At 47.2% G+C, this 15199-nt stretch overlaps 4 protein-coding genes across 4 annotated transcripts; 3 read left to right on the forward strand and 1 right to left on the reverse strand.

The window, feature by feature from the left end:
* Window positions 1–7391: 7391 nt before the first annotated feature.
* N7489_004600 (uncharacterized protein) lies at window positions 7392–8105 on the forward strand (the record flags this gene model as incomplete). The annotated part of the gene is made up of 1 exon (XM_056710352.1): window positions 7392–8105. The coding sequence occupies one exon, from the start codon at window positions 7392–7394 to the stop codon at window positions 8103–8105; it is 714 nt and encodes a 237-aa protein (XP_056568773.1).
* Window positions 8106–10196: 2091 nt separating this feature from the next.
* On the forward strand, window positions 10197–10374 carry N7489_004601 (uncharacterized protein; the record flags this gene model as incomplete). Its single annotated transcript, XM_056710353.1, has 2 exons — window positions 10197–10265; window positions 10321–10374. The coding sequence occupies 2 exons, from the start codon at window positions 10197–10199 to the stop codon at window positions 10372–10374; spliced, it is 123 nt and encodes a 40-aa protein (XP_056568774.1).
* A 708-nt stretch (window positions 10375–11082) lies between these two features.
* On the reverse strand, window positions 11083–11442 carry N7489_004602 (uncharacterized protein; the record flags this gene model as incomplete). Its single annotated transcript, XM_056710354.1, has 1 exon — window positions 11083–11442. The coding sequence occupies one exon, from the start codon at window positions 11440–11442 to the stop codon at window positions 11083–11085; it is 360 nt and encodes a 119-aa protein (XP_056568775.1).
* Window positions 11443–11994: 552 nt separating this feature from the next.
* N7489_004603 (uncharacterized protein) lies at window positions 11995–12761 on the forward strand (the record flags this gene model as incomplete). The annotated part of the gene is made up of 3 exons (XM_056710355.1): window positions 11995–12067; window positions 12113–12348; window positions 12402–12761. The coding sequence occupies 3 exons, from the start codon at window positions 11995–11997 to the stop codon at window positions 12759–12761; spliced, it is 669 nt and encodes a 222-aa protein (XP_056568776.1).
* Window positions 12762–15199: the final 2438 nt, after the last annotated feature.

Genomic DNA, 15199 nt, shown 5'->3' on the forward strand with positions numbered 1-15199 from the left:
TGCCACGCTCCGGCAGCACCTTAATTGGTCCACCCCGAATACCAATCCGACTCAGTGGCAAGGTCGTGAGGTCTGAACTACTCTATAGGATACCTCATGGTTTCGCCCGCAACTACCAAGTGAAAGTCAATCGAGTCACTCGCGTTTTGAGAAGAGCCGCCGATTAATCCAAACGTATAAAAGTTGTCTACCCGGCATGTTTGTTGAACCTTTGTCGCCAGGGGCACAAGGCTTCCACAGTTTGTTGAGATGCGCTCGAGGCTCTTAGTGCCGTCAGCACGGAGCCCTATTTGGCTTGAAGTTTGGAGTACTTACATAGTTGCAAAGGAATATACCAGATAGGTTGGCATATGACAGACGATGACAATTTCCAGCATCAACGTTGCACGAGGTTTCGCTGACTTTGCTCAAGTGGTCAATGTTCTCCGTCGTAGCGTCCATGTAAGCAATTCCGTGCGAATATACACAAGCCGGAGTTTGCTGTTGCGACCATTAGATACTTGCAAACAATTAATGATAGGGACCGACCTCTATGATCATTTCGTACGGTAGTTTCGGCAGTGGGAATGTTGGCGAAGAATGATACTAGAAAATACGTCAGCGGGTCACGGTCGCGGATGCGCTTTCTGGGGATCGCACTGGATGGGTGGATGTTGCTGTGTGGATCGGGTCATCATGGGGCCTTGCGACCTATCGAAAGTCAGTATATGAAACCCGCATAATGCAGAGCGAATATGCAACCACTCACGACTAAAACGGCGAGAAGCAGTAACAAAATGCTAGCAGAATCTATACCGGCCCTCATCACGTTAATTGGAAATAGACAAAGTCCGTTAAAGAGGGGGAGATCGAGGGTAATATATATCTCTTGGGTCTTGGAAATGGTATATTTCTAAAGTTATAGCTTCACACGCAGGGAACCTTAAATTGAGCTATACGGGCACAAATGTGCTGTCCCAAAATTAAAAGTTGATTCTCCCGCTGACATCAATTTTCAATGTCAACGGCATTACTTTGATGCCATTGGTGCCAACATAATGATGCACCACCCGTCGTTATTCTCGATTTCTTTTACTTTCATAGGATTGCCACGCCTCCTAGATAAATTGGTGCCTCAGAAATATGCTCATCGAACCTTGATGATATAAAACCGCTTCGCAGCACCACCCGCCAAAGCCGGGTCTTTGGATACCAAAGTTGTTTGATCATGTTCAGGTCTCTGCTTACAGTCATCGCTATCCTCGGTCAAGTTCAAGCCCTTGATCTTCGGCCCCTCATTCAATCTACATGTAATACAGTCAGCTCATGGCACCAAGCTATGGGAGGAAGCTTGAATGCCACGCTTTCAACTTCTGGACACACGCAATCAGTTTCCTTGTCGCCTGACTGCGAGGCTGAGATGGAAAGCGCACTCAGTAGATGTAGGTATCACACTACCCTCGCATTATACCTGACTGCTAATCTTTACAGGTGTTGATGGTCCTTCCATCGATTGTCGTAGTATTGCAGTCTCCCTGGACGGTCAACTTCCCCTGATGGCTTCGGTGAGGCAACATGCAGAAAGGGCAGCTGGTGATGAGGTTCCCTCGCAACAGCAAGGCAATTGTTCATGCCAATCGCTGCCTCTGAATAAAGAGACTACGAGACCCGAGAGCACTCAACAACAGACAAGCACCAATACCGAGAGTACCGGGTCTGCTACCCATACTGCGAGCTCTAGCTGCGAGCTCCCGAATATATCAAGCTTTGCGAGCATCTCGGCATCCCCAAGCGCACCTAGCGAGACACATGGCCCCACCATAATACCCTCGCCGAAGGGTTCTGGGGAACTCGACCTGAATACCTGCCTCATCAAGTAAGCCACTCTTTGATATGGAATTCAAGTTGTGTTGTCTAATTATATCTTTAGGGAGGTGGACCATCGTGAGGGTGGTCTTTGTCATTGCGCCTCTGGGTCAGCAAAGGTATTTGAGTCGGCGGAGTGTACCATAGTCCATTGAGATAAAAGAGGCAGCACCTCACTTGTTAAACTTGAAGCGACGCCATGTGGTGTAGAACCCTTGATGGTGGCCAGAGAGTGAACTACAAGTATGACGCTATGTGTTGAATGGAAGAAGAGTATATAAATCAGAGAATAGTTGAAGCCATTGAGATTCCTCGGGCTATGGAACTTACTATCTAATGTGTCAGGCTGTTCAGGCTGTAAAATATAAATAACGATCAGTGCCGGACACCAAGCATATGTCTAATTATATTTGATCGAACCACAACTCATCTCACTAAATCAAAAAGTGCATTACTATCCATCCCTAAACGCTATATAAGATAGATACCATAGGCTTGCTCGCTTCAAGCTAAAACGTTGCCGTTTAGATGATCTCCGAGATATGATAGATCATTAACATATGAATTTTTACATGCCTCACTCATACCATCCCTACCATACCAGGCCTCCTCTATACCGTGAGCCTCTTCAAGGCCTTGGTGAAACCCGAATTTGGTACCCGTCAAAGGTCTTCGTCCCCGTTACGCCGATCCGAAAGCAACGCAATTTGCTCCTGTAACCATATTTCCGCTCTAGCCATCTGCTCGTCTTCATCAAGCATCCTTCTCTTGCTCCCAGCGCCGATTTGCGAGGGTGCAATGGCGTAGGTAGTATGCTCATTTTGTTTAAATTCGGCGTGTAGCACCGACGACGGATTGTGCAGATAATGAGAGCAGCACGTATATGGGGAAATGGATCGCTTTTCCCTCTCATCGGTCTGGACGTTGAAGCTGTGGTTGAATAGACCAGTCGAAAAGTCTTTCATAAATGAGTCGTGGATTGGTAGGTCTAATACTCGTGTAGTTCCTCCAACCGTGATGGTCATGACACCGAACGGCGGCAGTATGTCAGCTGGTGAAGCAGTAGCCGCGGCATTATGCGTCCGCGCTGCTGAGGTGACGAGAGGGTTTGGCCTGAGGCTCCCAGGATCCACGTCCATGCCGTCTGTGGCCATCATGGCCCGACCAACATTTGCTGTAGTCGGCGTTTCGTCGCGATGTTGAACTTCAATGTTGTCGTCAGGAGGATCACCACCGGCCATTTGACTATTGCTATTCCACAGATAGCCAAAGAACGCCTTAAAAACAGACTGTCGGAGAAACCCCGCCGTCACTCGAACTGAGGCTTGACTTTGCCGCAGCGACTCTGCAGACAAAGCGAATCGATCTGCCTCGACAGTGTTCGAGTACGGCTTCCCACATCTTTTGGCAACTTCTATTTCTTCGGCTAAGTCTTCTGGGTATTCGCACACTCTAGGGGAAGGTAGCTCCCCTGTTGCAAATGACGTGTCGTCTGTGACGGGTGCTTGGAAACCTCTCGCTCTCACCAGTGTAAAGAAATGGCGCCATATTTCCTGTTTGGGGGGAAAGACGATCCGGAGCTTCGTCGATCAAGCATATCCTCGAGATCAGCGTCTGTCGGCCATTTAAGGCGTTGGTGATCGGTCATTTCGAATCCATACTGGAAGCTGAAGCGCCAAAATTCGAGCAGGTCGGATCCCAGCCATTCCTGTCTCAGCGCCATCGAAACGGGAACCGGAGTGTCATACTTCCCATACACACCCTGGTCAATGGTAATCTTTTCCCTTCGCGGCTGGACGAACAGTCTCTTCATGACACTTTGAGCCACCTCAAGATAGAGCCGATCTTTGAAAAATGTTTTCAAGGTTGGAATTGGATAATCGATCTCTTTCAAACGCGCCCATATGTCCTGCCGAGCCTCTTCCGAGAAGTTCGGGAAAAGCCGGCCCTCCTCCAACTCGACCTGCAAGGATTGCAAATCTTTACGGGAGATTTTAGGGACGCGAGATTGAAGCAGCTCGACCGTAACTCCGTCAATCAGCAATAAAAGCTCTTCCCTTCCTCCAACCAGTCTCGAAAAAGTGGCGAAGATCAATTCCCAGTAGCATGCTACTGGCTAGATTTGCAATCGAATCAGCTGAGATGGATCTGGCTTTATGGTTCCGAGTAAACTTACCTCGTCGCAATGCATGGCTGTCAGTTTATGAAGTAACCCAATCCGCATACCTCCCCAGAGACCCGGAATAACGAGCAAAAAATTTAGCTTTTGGTGTAAGGTCTCGTGTTTGAAAAATTGCTTCAAATACTTTCCTTTCTTGCTTCCCGCGAGGGCTTCCAGTACAGCCCACCAGTTATTCGCAGCGAGCGGATCCCTGGGCGTATCGAGGTAGCCTTCGTACCGGTTAATCCGCTCGTAGATCAGTCCATCAGGTGGGCGATTGTCGTTTGGATACCGCTCCTTCAGCGATTGGATGAATTTGTGACGAATAGACTCCGCTTCATTTCTGTGGTCGTCTGGCGACACTATAAACTTATCAACGAGGATCTCTGAGAGCTGAAACTGAGCAAACGCACCTTCCTCATTATCTGTTAGATAGACATCTACGATCCACCACTGATTGTCGTGGCCAAGGAAATTCCTTGCAGCTGTTATGAGGTTCTCGTGGTCGTATGCGCACAACCTATAGTCCAGCTCCATATCCAAGCTAGGAATGATTCCACCGCCAGATCGGGGCCGCACGCGGTCTTGCCAATGAGCCCTGGGGACTATCACCGGCACGTGGTTGTCCCTCATCAGGCGTTGACAGCCTTGCATCTTCATCAATTGTGTCAATCGACGGATATTCTGCCGGCCGTCCATCCGTCTTCTGAACCCACTCTCGAAGAAGATGTGAGAGATGTGCACTCTGGCAGATAGCTCAAAATGACTTTCTCTATAGTCATATAATTTCCGCTCCCAATGTTCAACTTCTGACTGCCTTGAAAATGGCATGACGGGGGCTAGTACAAGTCACCTGTGATTTACAGGTGAGGAGGTATATGGAATAACGAGAAAGACAACTTAGATGTCGAGGGTCACTCCGTGGAGTAGTATTTATACCACCTTAATTATTGAATCTATCTGAGAATAATTGTGGGCCGAAGATCTAACTCGCCAGCCTGATCACTTGTAATTGCATGCCCTCATATTCTAGCGGTTAATGCTGTCAATTATCTGCCTGCCCTCACAACACCTATGTATTATGGATCCCTATTCACTGTAGTTTACCTGACACATTTATCTACTACTGCCCATAGAATGAGGCGGAAAATTGCGCCGGCCTCAGTTAAATTTGCAGAACACTGCCCACACGGGTTAAGTTGACCATATCTAGAAAGATTGTATATATGCTTCCCTGAATTGCGATACAGCATAGTTCTCAATTGTTCTCTCGATCTCAAAGTCTATTGTTCGGTCAAGAGACACTCCTTTATCTTCTTCTGAAGCCATGAAGCTTTCCACCAAGAGCAGATTGGATTCGCTAGTTTCAACCACAGCATTGTCATTTACCGTCGCCGTTCTAGTCTGTCTATCTTTTGTCTTTGTCGGATGTTCGTCGTCTTCCTCGCCGAAGGGTCTACATTTCTTCAAAGTAAGATACGCCCGAAAAAGTTCCATGCTAATCAATGCTAAGCAATCGGCAGGTAGACCTGAAAGAATTTCCAAAGCTGCGTGATTTGCAAATTCGGGACTCATTCAATATTGATACTGCGCGTATTGAGAACGGGGGAAGAAATGCCGTCGAAGGCGTGGCATCTAGCATCCATACCAGTGCAAATGAAGCAATCCATGAGGCAACGTCAGCTGCCAGCAGCATGGTCGAAGCCCAGGTACACGAACTCAAGTCACATCTGCCTCAATACTATTTGGTTGGCCTCTGGAGCTACTGTAAAGCCAAGGATGGCTCGGAGATGGTTTGTTCCGACCCCAGCACCTCTTTTACTTTTGATCTATCCGCCGTGCTTGATTCCACACCCATAAATCTCAGCAACATACTTCCAGATATTGACCTAAGCTTTGTTTCCGGCTACCGACGGTTTTCCCAGAGTGTGATCTGTTTGTATATTGCTGGGTTTGTGGTAACCACATTATCCGGAGTTTTGGCTTGTCGCAAAGTTTTCTTTTCAAAAGGCAGCAGACCACTTGCCATATTTTGCACGGTATGTGATACTTGGACAAATATCGAAGAGACATGCTGATAAATTAAGCTTTCCTCAATGCTGGTTACGACTGCCACAATTGTGGTCACGGTGATGTATGGGGTTTTTGCTTCCAAGGTCAAGAACACCCTGCAGCCTTACGGCGTTGAAGTTACCCTTGGAGCTAAGATGTTTACCACAGCATGGTTGGCAGTGTTCTTTTCTATTGGTGGTTCAACCATATGGTTGGTCCATCTTTTCTGCTGTTGCATCTAATTGCCAAGCCCGTAGATGGTCATTCGGCTGGGAGTGTGGGAAATGATATATAAGGACGGTGGCAGATGGTGGGGCTAAACATTGCTCGCCTTTATGGTGCACATTCTGTGGTAATCGGAACTTCTTGATAGCTGTGTCTGATTCATGAGAGCTTTGTGTTGGTGGGCTCCTACATGGTGTATGAGCTTTTGGAGAGAAATACTGTGGTACACAAAGTACATTATGATTTTCGCGGCTATATAGAATTACAGAAATTCCGCCTTTGAAAATATCACCATAGTAGAGTGACCAGTCGTGCTCGTCCATCTTCCCAGGCTACAATGCCAGGCTAGTAGTTCCACCATCATCTTGTACCCTGCAATGAGGCTTGTGGGTTGGTGTACATTCTCCTGATGGGCTCGAAGACAACGCGCGCTGAGTGTGATTCATTCACTGAGCAGAACTCCTCGCATTCCGCTTGGGCTTCGCATGCTCTTTCAACCAGATTACAGATTGTGTTCTGAAAATTTCGGAGAAGTTGATGGACAGAATTGGTCGAGCGCTCGGTGCCGGATTTGTAAAGTCTTTGTAGTTCGGTGAACGTATGTTCTGTGAGCTCTTGGAGTAGCTTGAAGAGGGAATAGCAATCGCGATAATATGCATTATGTGCTTGTTGTTGACCGATCTGGCGTACAATCTGTACAATATCTTCCATGGTGCTATCATGGAAGAGAGGTAGAATCACAATCGACTCTCAGGTCCTGCATTTGCATAATGAGAGAGACCAATTACATAGTCAGGAAGGTCTGTCGGTCGGTTGGTCAGATTGAATATCGATGAGGCAAAAAATGGGTTTCTGGCAACTCAACATAAACGTGGTCACTTCTGAGGCGCCGGCCGTTGAGGTGGGTGGTCACCACAGATATGATGGTTCCTCACCGTTCTGGTGATCAACACCGCACCCATCAGCATTCCAACACTTACTGTATGTTTCTGCAATACCTCACCCACGGTCAATGAGTAAATCTGAGTTCCACTCTTGTCTATAAAGCCAAATGCTCGCCCGAGGAATGCTGCCTCAAGAGCGCCGGTGCTTACCCCAACTTTACACAATGGACACGCTCGATTACCGAAACCTGCGCAACTGCGCCATAGGTGTCATCATAGGCACGCTTGGATTCTCATACTTTGTCATTTATCTACTTATGTTCTTGATCTTCCATTTCCCCTCATCTCAACAGTCAATCCCATACGCTCTAACAGTGATGGCGTTTGGTGGAGGAAGTACCATATGGTATCTGTGTGTTATCTTTCAGAATTGCTTCAGTGCATTCCAGAAGGAGAAAATGAGGAAAGAGCAAGATTCCGTGTGGTTTGGTGGTTTATTCCTGGTCTGGACCGCAGCTCTTCCCACGATCGCTTTTCTCTTCCCAGCCCAACCATTGCTACAACTTGGGTGTGCATCGGCTTTCACAATGATCGCGGTTGGAAGCCTCTCGGACGGCTATCTCGAGGACATGGACATGGGGGCATTTTCCGCCCGATTGTCTCTTCAATTTGCCTCAGTGGTCCTGTTGGCCTTGGTACCGTCCATTCACGCATTGGCCGAGCCGCTCCACGCTCCCTCTCCACTGGCCACTGCATTCGGCAGACTGGTACTTCTGAACCTCTGCGGTTGTGCTCTGTACGCTTTGCGCCCTCTTGAGAGAATTGGAATGGTCCAGTTCTGGCAGCCCAGTCTCCACGGCATGTACTTGGTTTTGACATACAGCCTCGTGGAGTATTCCAAAGCGGTGTTGCAGGTAGCAATTCCTTACATGTCTTGATATCGAGAAGTGTGTGGAAGTATGGGCAATAGTGGACTACAAAGGCTCGCACGCATGAAACGTCATGCCCTGTTGTCCATCGTTCGGTTTATTCCCGGTCTACTATCTAGATGAGCCGTTAACATTCAAGTGCGTGACTTATTCACCATATGAAATGTCTGCGTCGCGGTGATCCAGATGCTGTTTTCGATTTCATTATTATCTCTTATTTATGTCATTAAGTTTTGTTTCTTAGTTGGGAAAGTCTGCGTGTATTTTTTCGAGGAGCAAGGAGAAACGTGACCGATTTGAAAAGTCCCACATTCTGAGCGGATTGACTTTACCTGAAATAGCAGAAGCATTTCTGTCACGTCTATCGACGCTTATTTGCACATCGCATGCTATAGATTACAGGAACCAATTAACGATATCCTGTATAGCCTGTTGTCTTGAACCTTCTGACACGAGTGAGAAAAGGCAAACACAATCTATATATCATTGCCAATTTGGTAACTTCACGCTGTTGGAACAACTACTCATCGGCCAACACAATATATAGGCACTTCAGATCGCCAGTGAAAATTATAAGCGATTAAAACCCATGAATAGAGCATATCTCACTTACTTTTATGTTTTAGTGATGTAGCTATCCATTTTGCTCCGTTCCATAGTGTGCCGACGAATAGCAAGATACTATCATGACGGTGAACGGATATTGTAACCCCGGTCTCCGCATTTTCTGATCCCAGCACCCTTTGGAAAGGAGACACGTATTGATTTCCCGATGATAAAACATGATCAAATTATGAGCCTTGAGGAAAGGTTCGAGTTACGGTTTCGGCCGAAGGAGTAATCACAATAAGCTAATGAGTCCGTCCAGGGCAGACAACCATGGGCTGCTGAAACTGACACGGAGAATCCGCGGTGCATGAAAACTGCCCTTGGGATGTACTCATTCAAGACACTGTGTACTCTATGGCTAATTCCAGCCATTTTAAAGGTGAATGCTGTTTTATCAAAACATTGTGTGACTTCCAGGCATATTGTAGCGAGCACACACTTTACTTTTTCTACGGGTCCGAAGACTGAGTCCTGAGAGAATGGCAGTGCTCTCCAGAAATTGAGTTAGGCATTTATAACTGTATGCACCACCTCTGCATATCCTCGATGTCTATGTGAAAGCAGGATACTGCAACTGTGATTGGCCCTTGTAAATGTGGTCTTACATGATGCACGCTAAATCAGAAACTATACTGCAAGCTTTAAATGTGGTATCTATTCTCGGGTCTGCGCAGAAAAAGAGCAAAAGTGTTGCTCCGAAGCCTCAACTGAGAATCCTCAATTAACCTTCAGTGCCATAAGATTGAGGGCAGCTGCTTTTAATAGGCAGGAAACTCAGTATAACAAAATCCTAGAATCAAATGAAGACATCCTGGGAATTTATCCACTATTACCTGGCCAATATGTCTCTGTCACAGTATATAAATCTCAAGGCCTCGTTCAAACAAGAACATTAACTGGCAGTCAAGTATGGTTGTGGTTTCACAAAACATCATCAGATCCGTCTTGGTGACTATTCTTCTACTTCTTAACTTTGGAAGACTATTTCTTTTGTATTGCATCCAACCACGCTGGCGGTGGTATAAAGTCGATTTAGCGCTGTGTGCCTTGTCTTGTAGTTCCTTTGCTATCCTTACTGGGTTGTTCTGGAGCAACAGGTTTCCAGCATGGAGTCAAGTACTCTTTTGGATTACACCAATATTCCCACCACTACAAGCGGTAAGTTGACAGCACACCGATCTCCGTCACATACAGTGTCTTCGTTCTGAGCTAACAATGCTGCAGTACATTCGCATAATCTTCCAGCAGCGCGAAAACCCACTCACACCTCGATTACTGCGTTTCATATGCCCTTCTTTCTCTGTGGCTTCAACTTTGGCGAAAATAGCAGTCTCCCTCGTTGGAACCTTCCTTTTGAAATCTGCTCATCTGGGTAGCCTCTATATCCTCTTCGCGGACTACCTTTGTGTAGTTGCATGGTATTGGTGGTTATTTCAACAGTCAACTGCTGGTCGAGCTAAGTTGCGGTGTATCTCGTGTCATCTCTCTGCAATGGCACTTCTTTTGCTTGTGATTGCCGTCATTGGTACGTTGGAGAGATCGTGGATGATTGCATTGGAGGTAATCGCGGATTCCCACGTTATACCGTTATACCAATAATGCTGACACTCAACAGGTCGAACTGGTCATCATCGCCATCTGGGCGTCGTCCTTGCAGTCAATCCCGTGAGCCAAATAGGTGATAGGTGGGTCCTTGGTTATCTCCAACTAGCTTGTGGTATGTGGACGGGTGGCTCAGACAAGGCCATTGAAACCAGGAGTTTGTTAATCGTGCTGTCTCTAAAAGATTAAATGTTCACAAGAATCACGCAACGGATCGTTTTCAAGTCTAAATTAGGTATATAAAAATAAAACTTGACGCCCCATGAACTCTGTCTACACCGTAAACTGCGTTCTCCTTGCTTTAGTGCGTGTAGAGTAGCATGTAGCATGATCTCTTCTCAGAACAACTTGGTGATACAGGCTTTGAAGAATATGTATTTTGAGAGACCTTTGCGAATTTCGAGAATGGCACGGATAATAATGGCACACCTATCATGCAAGCAAGCAGCATTAAATCCCAGTACACTTCTTCTGGCCGTTCTATGCGTCCCAATTACAGTAAGCACTTGTATATGCAATTGTATACAACAGGCATCATAAAAGCGTACAGAATATCCTCTTGTATACTGGCAATTTTGCGTATACCAATCGATAGGATGCCTAGCTGAGCAATCCCCCTACATAGTGTCCATGTCTACGGGCTACTTCATCACGCACTGCATTGTCATTCTCAGTGTCTTGCAAGTCAATTTAATCTATTCAACGATATATAACGAAATTAGTGATTGCGGCATGCCACCCCCTGGGCTTCATGTCTGCCCTATCCTTGTCCGATCTAACAACGTCTATGGGGCTTGGGACGAAGTCGCCGCATCCAATCCAATCGAATTGCCTCTCGCTCCGGAATCGCTCCCTTCCGGCGCGGGGTTTCTTTGGCACCCTTCCTTTGGGGTCTGCCAGGCTGTCCTTCTAGGAACGTAACGTGCGAGCCATGAAATCGACGATGAATCCTCATTTCAAGGACCTTCTTGGCTCGCTGCAAAGGTGGGCTCGATGAGTCAGTGCGAATGTTACGACCGGCATGGCGAGTGATCATCTTTGATGGCAGAATATTTGAGGAGTCACACAGTAGTGGCATCAGATCGTAGTCGCTGGCTAGTCTTTGGCGGCGGGGTCGGCGAGCTGTTGGAGTCATTGCAATTCTAACAGATAGGTGGCACAAAAGACATGGAGTCGACCCAACCCTGCCCATTATATATATGTTTTGCTGGATCTTTGGGGATGTTGTTAGCGAGCCCGACAGTCTGCTCAGTGGCATCAGTTTTCGGGGTTCCGCCGGCATCTTAGAAGGCAGAAATCTTTGGCAGCGTGAAGAGGCCCCAACCAAATTAATTCCAGCGTTTGCCGACCAAAACTTAATGATTGAGGATACAGTTGAACAGAAATTGAGGTTACTTTTTCCTGTGTTTTCTTCAGTAGCCCAGTTTACTTGATGAGGTCTCGATAAAAGTTATACCCGATTTTCAACCAAATCTCAACTAATCAAATTTCAGCTGAAACTTCATTTACCCAATTTGAATGGATACTGGTGGGCCCCACCCACGGATACCACTTTCGACTTGAGAAAGAACGAATCATCGATCCTACATTGAGCCGGAGTTTTGGCGGAAGGGTCAGTTCCGAATCATATTTTAATACCCGCGTCCCCATTCCCTTGATATTCTTTGAGTGCTGAAGGTACCCTACGATGCCTGAGCGTAGCAACGAGAAGCGCTTAAAACTGAATCAGCAATGTCGAGAAGCCCTAGCGGCCAATATATGTATTTGTGGCCCTCTACTGATAATAACTCAGCTAATACTCCTAGATGGCCTACTTCGCATCGTAGTCGCTCCTGAAAAAGTCCGTCTCCAACCGCGACCTGAAGATGGATACGCTTGGTCCGTCACGATCGCAAATGCTAGTGTGCTCAAATCTAGCTTGAGTAGCGGTAAGATTCATCTTTACCGGAAAATTTGCACTGAGATCGGCCATTCAATCGAGGTTGTTTCCCCGCACGCGTTGGGACACTCACAGTCAAATACGAGCTGTATTTCAAGGGAGGTGAGCATTACTAGACATCCCTATTGATACAGCATTGCTGACAGAGCCTGGAGGCGGGGAGTTTTGGTGACGGAATGGATGGTTCTTTCACAGCAGAGATTTCCAAGCTTAAGGCTGCTAATAGCAGCATAGAAATCGAGTTGGAACGCATTCGTGCCCGACTGAATGACTGTCTTGACGAAATTCACACGGTCCGGGCTGAGGCCAATGAACTCCGCCACGATATGCAAATTCTTCGGTCGCACAATAAGAAACTGCATGATGAGTTAACAGAGGCGAAAGCGGGAATTGCTGGAGCAAGGCGGATATTGAACTCATTGCAAACGGAGGGAATTGGGATCGAACTTGGCACCTGCGATATCCAATCGTCAGCCAATGGCATCCATGAGGTAGCGAGCGAGGTCTTGGATTGACGGGAGCACGCGGCAGAGATCCCATATGCGCTAACAGCCTACTGAGTACCCTAGTTGTCATGCGTCAAAGACAGCGTTAATGTTACTCTCCAATAATACGCCTTACAATTCGGTACCAAATTCATCTAAACTCAAATAATCGCCGGTGTCGTGATGTATAGTATACATAGACTGTGATCGTGGCCTACCAGGAAGTGAGCCGTAGGAGTCTCAAGCTGGGTGCTTGATAGCAGAACCCTCAACGGGTGAAGGCCGAGACCCATGCCGTAGCTTAAACTGACAATTATAACATGCTCAGGTACCTGCTATGACTGCCGCTTGATTCGTAGCACTGGAGGTTCCTATCCCCCCAAGCATGTCTATGCTACGGTGGACACTAGATTGATACCCTTACTACTGAGTCTTGGCCGCAAGAAATGCCTTTCCCCCGAGACTCAAGTAACGGCTTGTTAAGGAATCCAGACGTATGGGGACAGGAAACTTAGAACTGTTAATTCGGAAAGACAACGCCGCTATTTTCTAGGGCTGACCAATGGATAGTCCTGGGAGTCGGCAAACTTCACAAAACATTTGAAAGATGACATTTTACTCTTAGCTCTACACTTTGGACGGGATGTAACCGATCGGTCCTTTCTATCATGAGACAGGGTTGTATGCAACAACTACATATTTGTGCGGACCTGTGGCTCGCACCCTCCATAATCGAGCGGTAGGTGTTTTGTGCGTTCGCACTAATGCCCAGTGCTCAGTTTTCTTAGGATTATGACCCTTGTTTGGCATACGTCCTGGGCAGGAGCAAGAGCGGTTTCATTCGGGTTCAAGTCCTGCGCTTGGGTCTCCTCGTACTATATAATTCAGCTCCTCTAAACTCACTTCTTGTATTACTTTCAACCTTCCACGTCTCGTTGCGCTATTGTTTATCTCACGATCGAACACACCTAGCATGGCAAAGAATCACAAGGCTTTCCGGGAACAGGCAGACCACTGTAGCGAAGTACAGCTGCGTGCTGCGTCTTCCTGTTATCCCCTTCGGTCTACGCGGTCTAGATCTGAAGACGATCGGAACCCTCTCAAACCGGCGACTGGGTTGCTCAAGCATACGGTACCCAATCTCTACCTTCCACCATATGTTCTGGATTTGCCTTGGCCAACATTGCCCTGGTGACATACCTTGACGTACTCCCAACTGACTGTGTTAGGCATCCTCCATCACGAGAATACGAAAGCCTAGGCTGAAACATGATAAAGCGTCTCATAGGAAATGTCTCCAGGTAATGAGCATCGTTGAGGAAGAGATCCAAAAAGCGCAGGAGGAGAGAGAAGAGGAGAGACACAAGCATTGCCAGCTGCTGGAACAACTTGAGGTCGAGAAAGCCGAAGAAACTTCGAAATTGCAGCTGGTTATTGCAGCAAGAGATGTGGCATTAGCTGGCAATCAGCGGGTCGGGCACGAGATCTGTGAGTTGCAGCAGCAGCTAGAGTCCACAAATGCCGCTCTGCAGGATCAGGTGCCGTGGAATGATATTCAGCTGGTTCTGGATCAGGCACACGGGGACATGGTATCGACGACCACTCGATTCTGGAACACGATCGATGCCCTCCAGAACAGACGACTGGCATCCTATTTGCCGGGCTCCGGAGTGATCCACGCGGACTGGGCCGAGCAAAGCGGCCCGGTTACTCAGGGCCACGATGCCCTCCTCAGCCTCTCTGAATCGAATGTCCCGCTTCCTAGCCAGCAGGAGCCGTCTGCAACCAACCAATTCGGATCTCTCGTTTGAACGAATATCTGCGTTGGACTTGCTGGGTCTTAGTTTCCTGTGGATAGAATTGCCTTTTTAATGGAGTCAACGCGCAGATAGCTCATGAACAGGCTTCCTGCAACATTATCACCAAACCATTCTAAGGGTAGTGATTACGAAATATGTGTATTGCAAGTTTCTTGCTCCGAAGAATATCGCTGGGCGCCTTGGTCCAAGAACCACCAGTACGAGTAAGCACAGGCGTCTCGATACAGTGTTCGGCGCAGGTTAACGGCGGGTTCACCACTCTCTAGGCCGACCAACTCCAGAGCCCTTGGTTGTTTTTTATATATTAAGAAATGTAATGAGTAGGTGGGACTGATACTTGTAGAGACGCAGTCGTGGTGGATTCAGTATCACACCGCTTAGATACGCTTCAAAAATGGGAAAGACCTTTGCACGCTGGTCTGTGGAGTTGATTTATTGTAGTCCATGTAAAGGGAATGCATCTTGATAGTCCGATCAGGACAATGCTAGGCCTTGTGGCTATGGGTCTAATGGAGAAACCCCCGCTCCTCTTGCGCACTACAGTTGTTATCTCTTCTCGTTCCTCAATCCAAAGCTTGCCGTAGTATGTCCTGATCTAACTCAATCACAAATAGCAATCACTCAACTACTAGGCACATTGAACTACTC

This window comes from Penicillium chrysogenum, assembly GCF_028827035.1.
Source record: "Penicillium chrysogenum strain IBT 35668 chromosome Unknown utg000002l_segment0_segment0, whole genome shotgun sequence".
NCBI classification, from domain to species: domain Eukaryota; kingdom Fungi; phylum Ascomycota; class Eurotiomycetes; order Eurotiales; family Aspergillaceae; genus Penicillium; species Penicillium chrysogenum.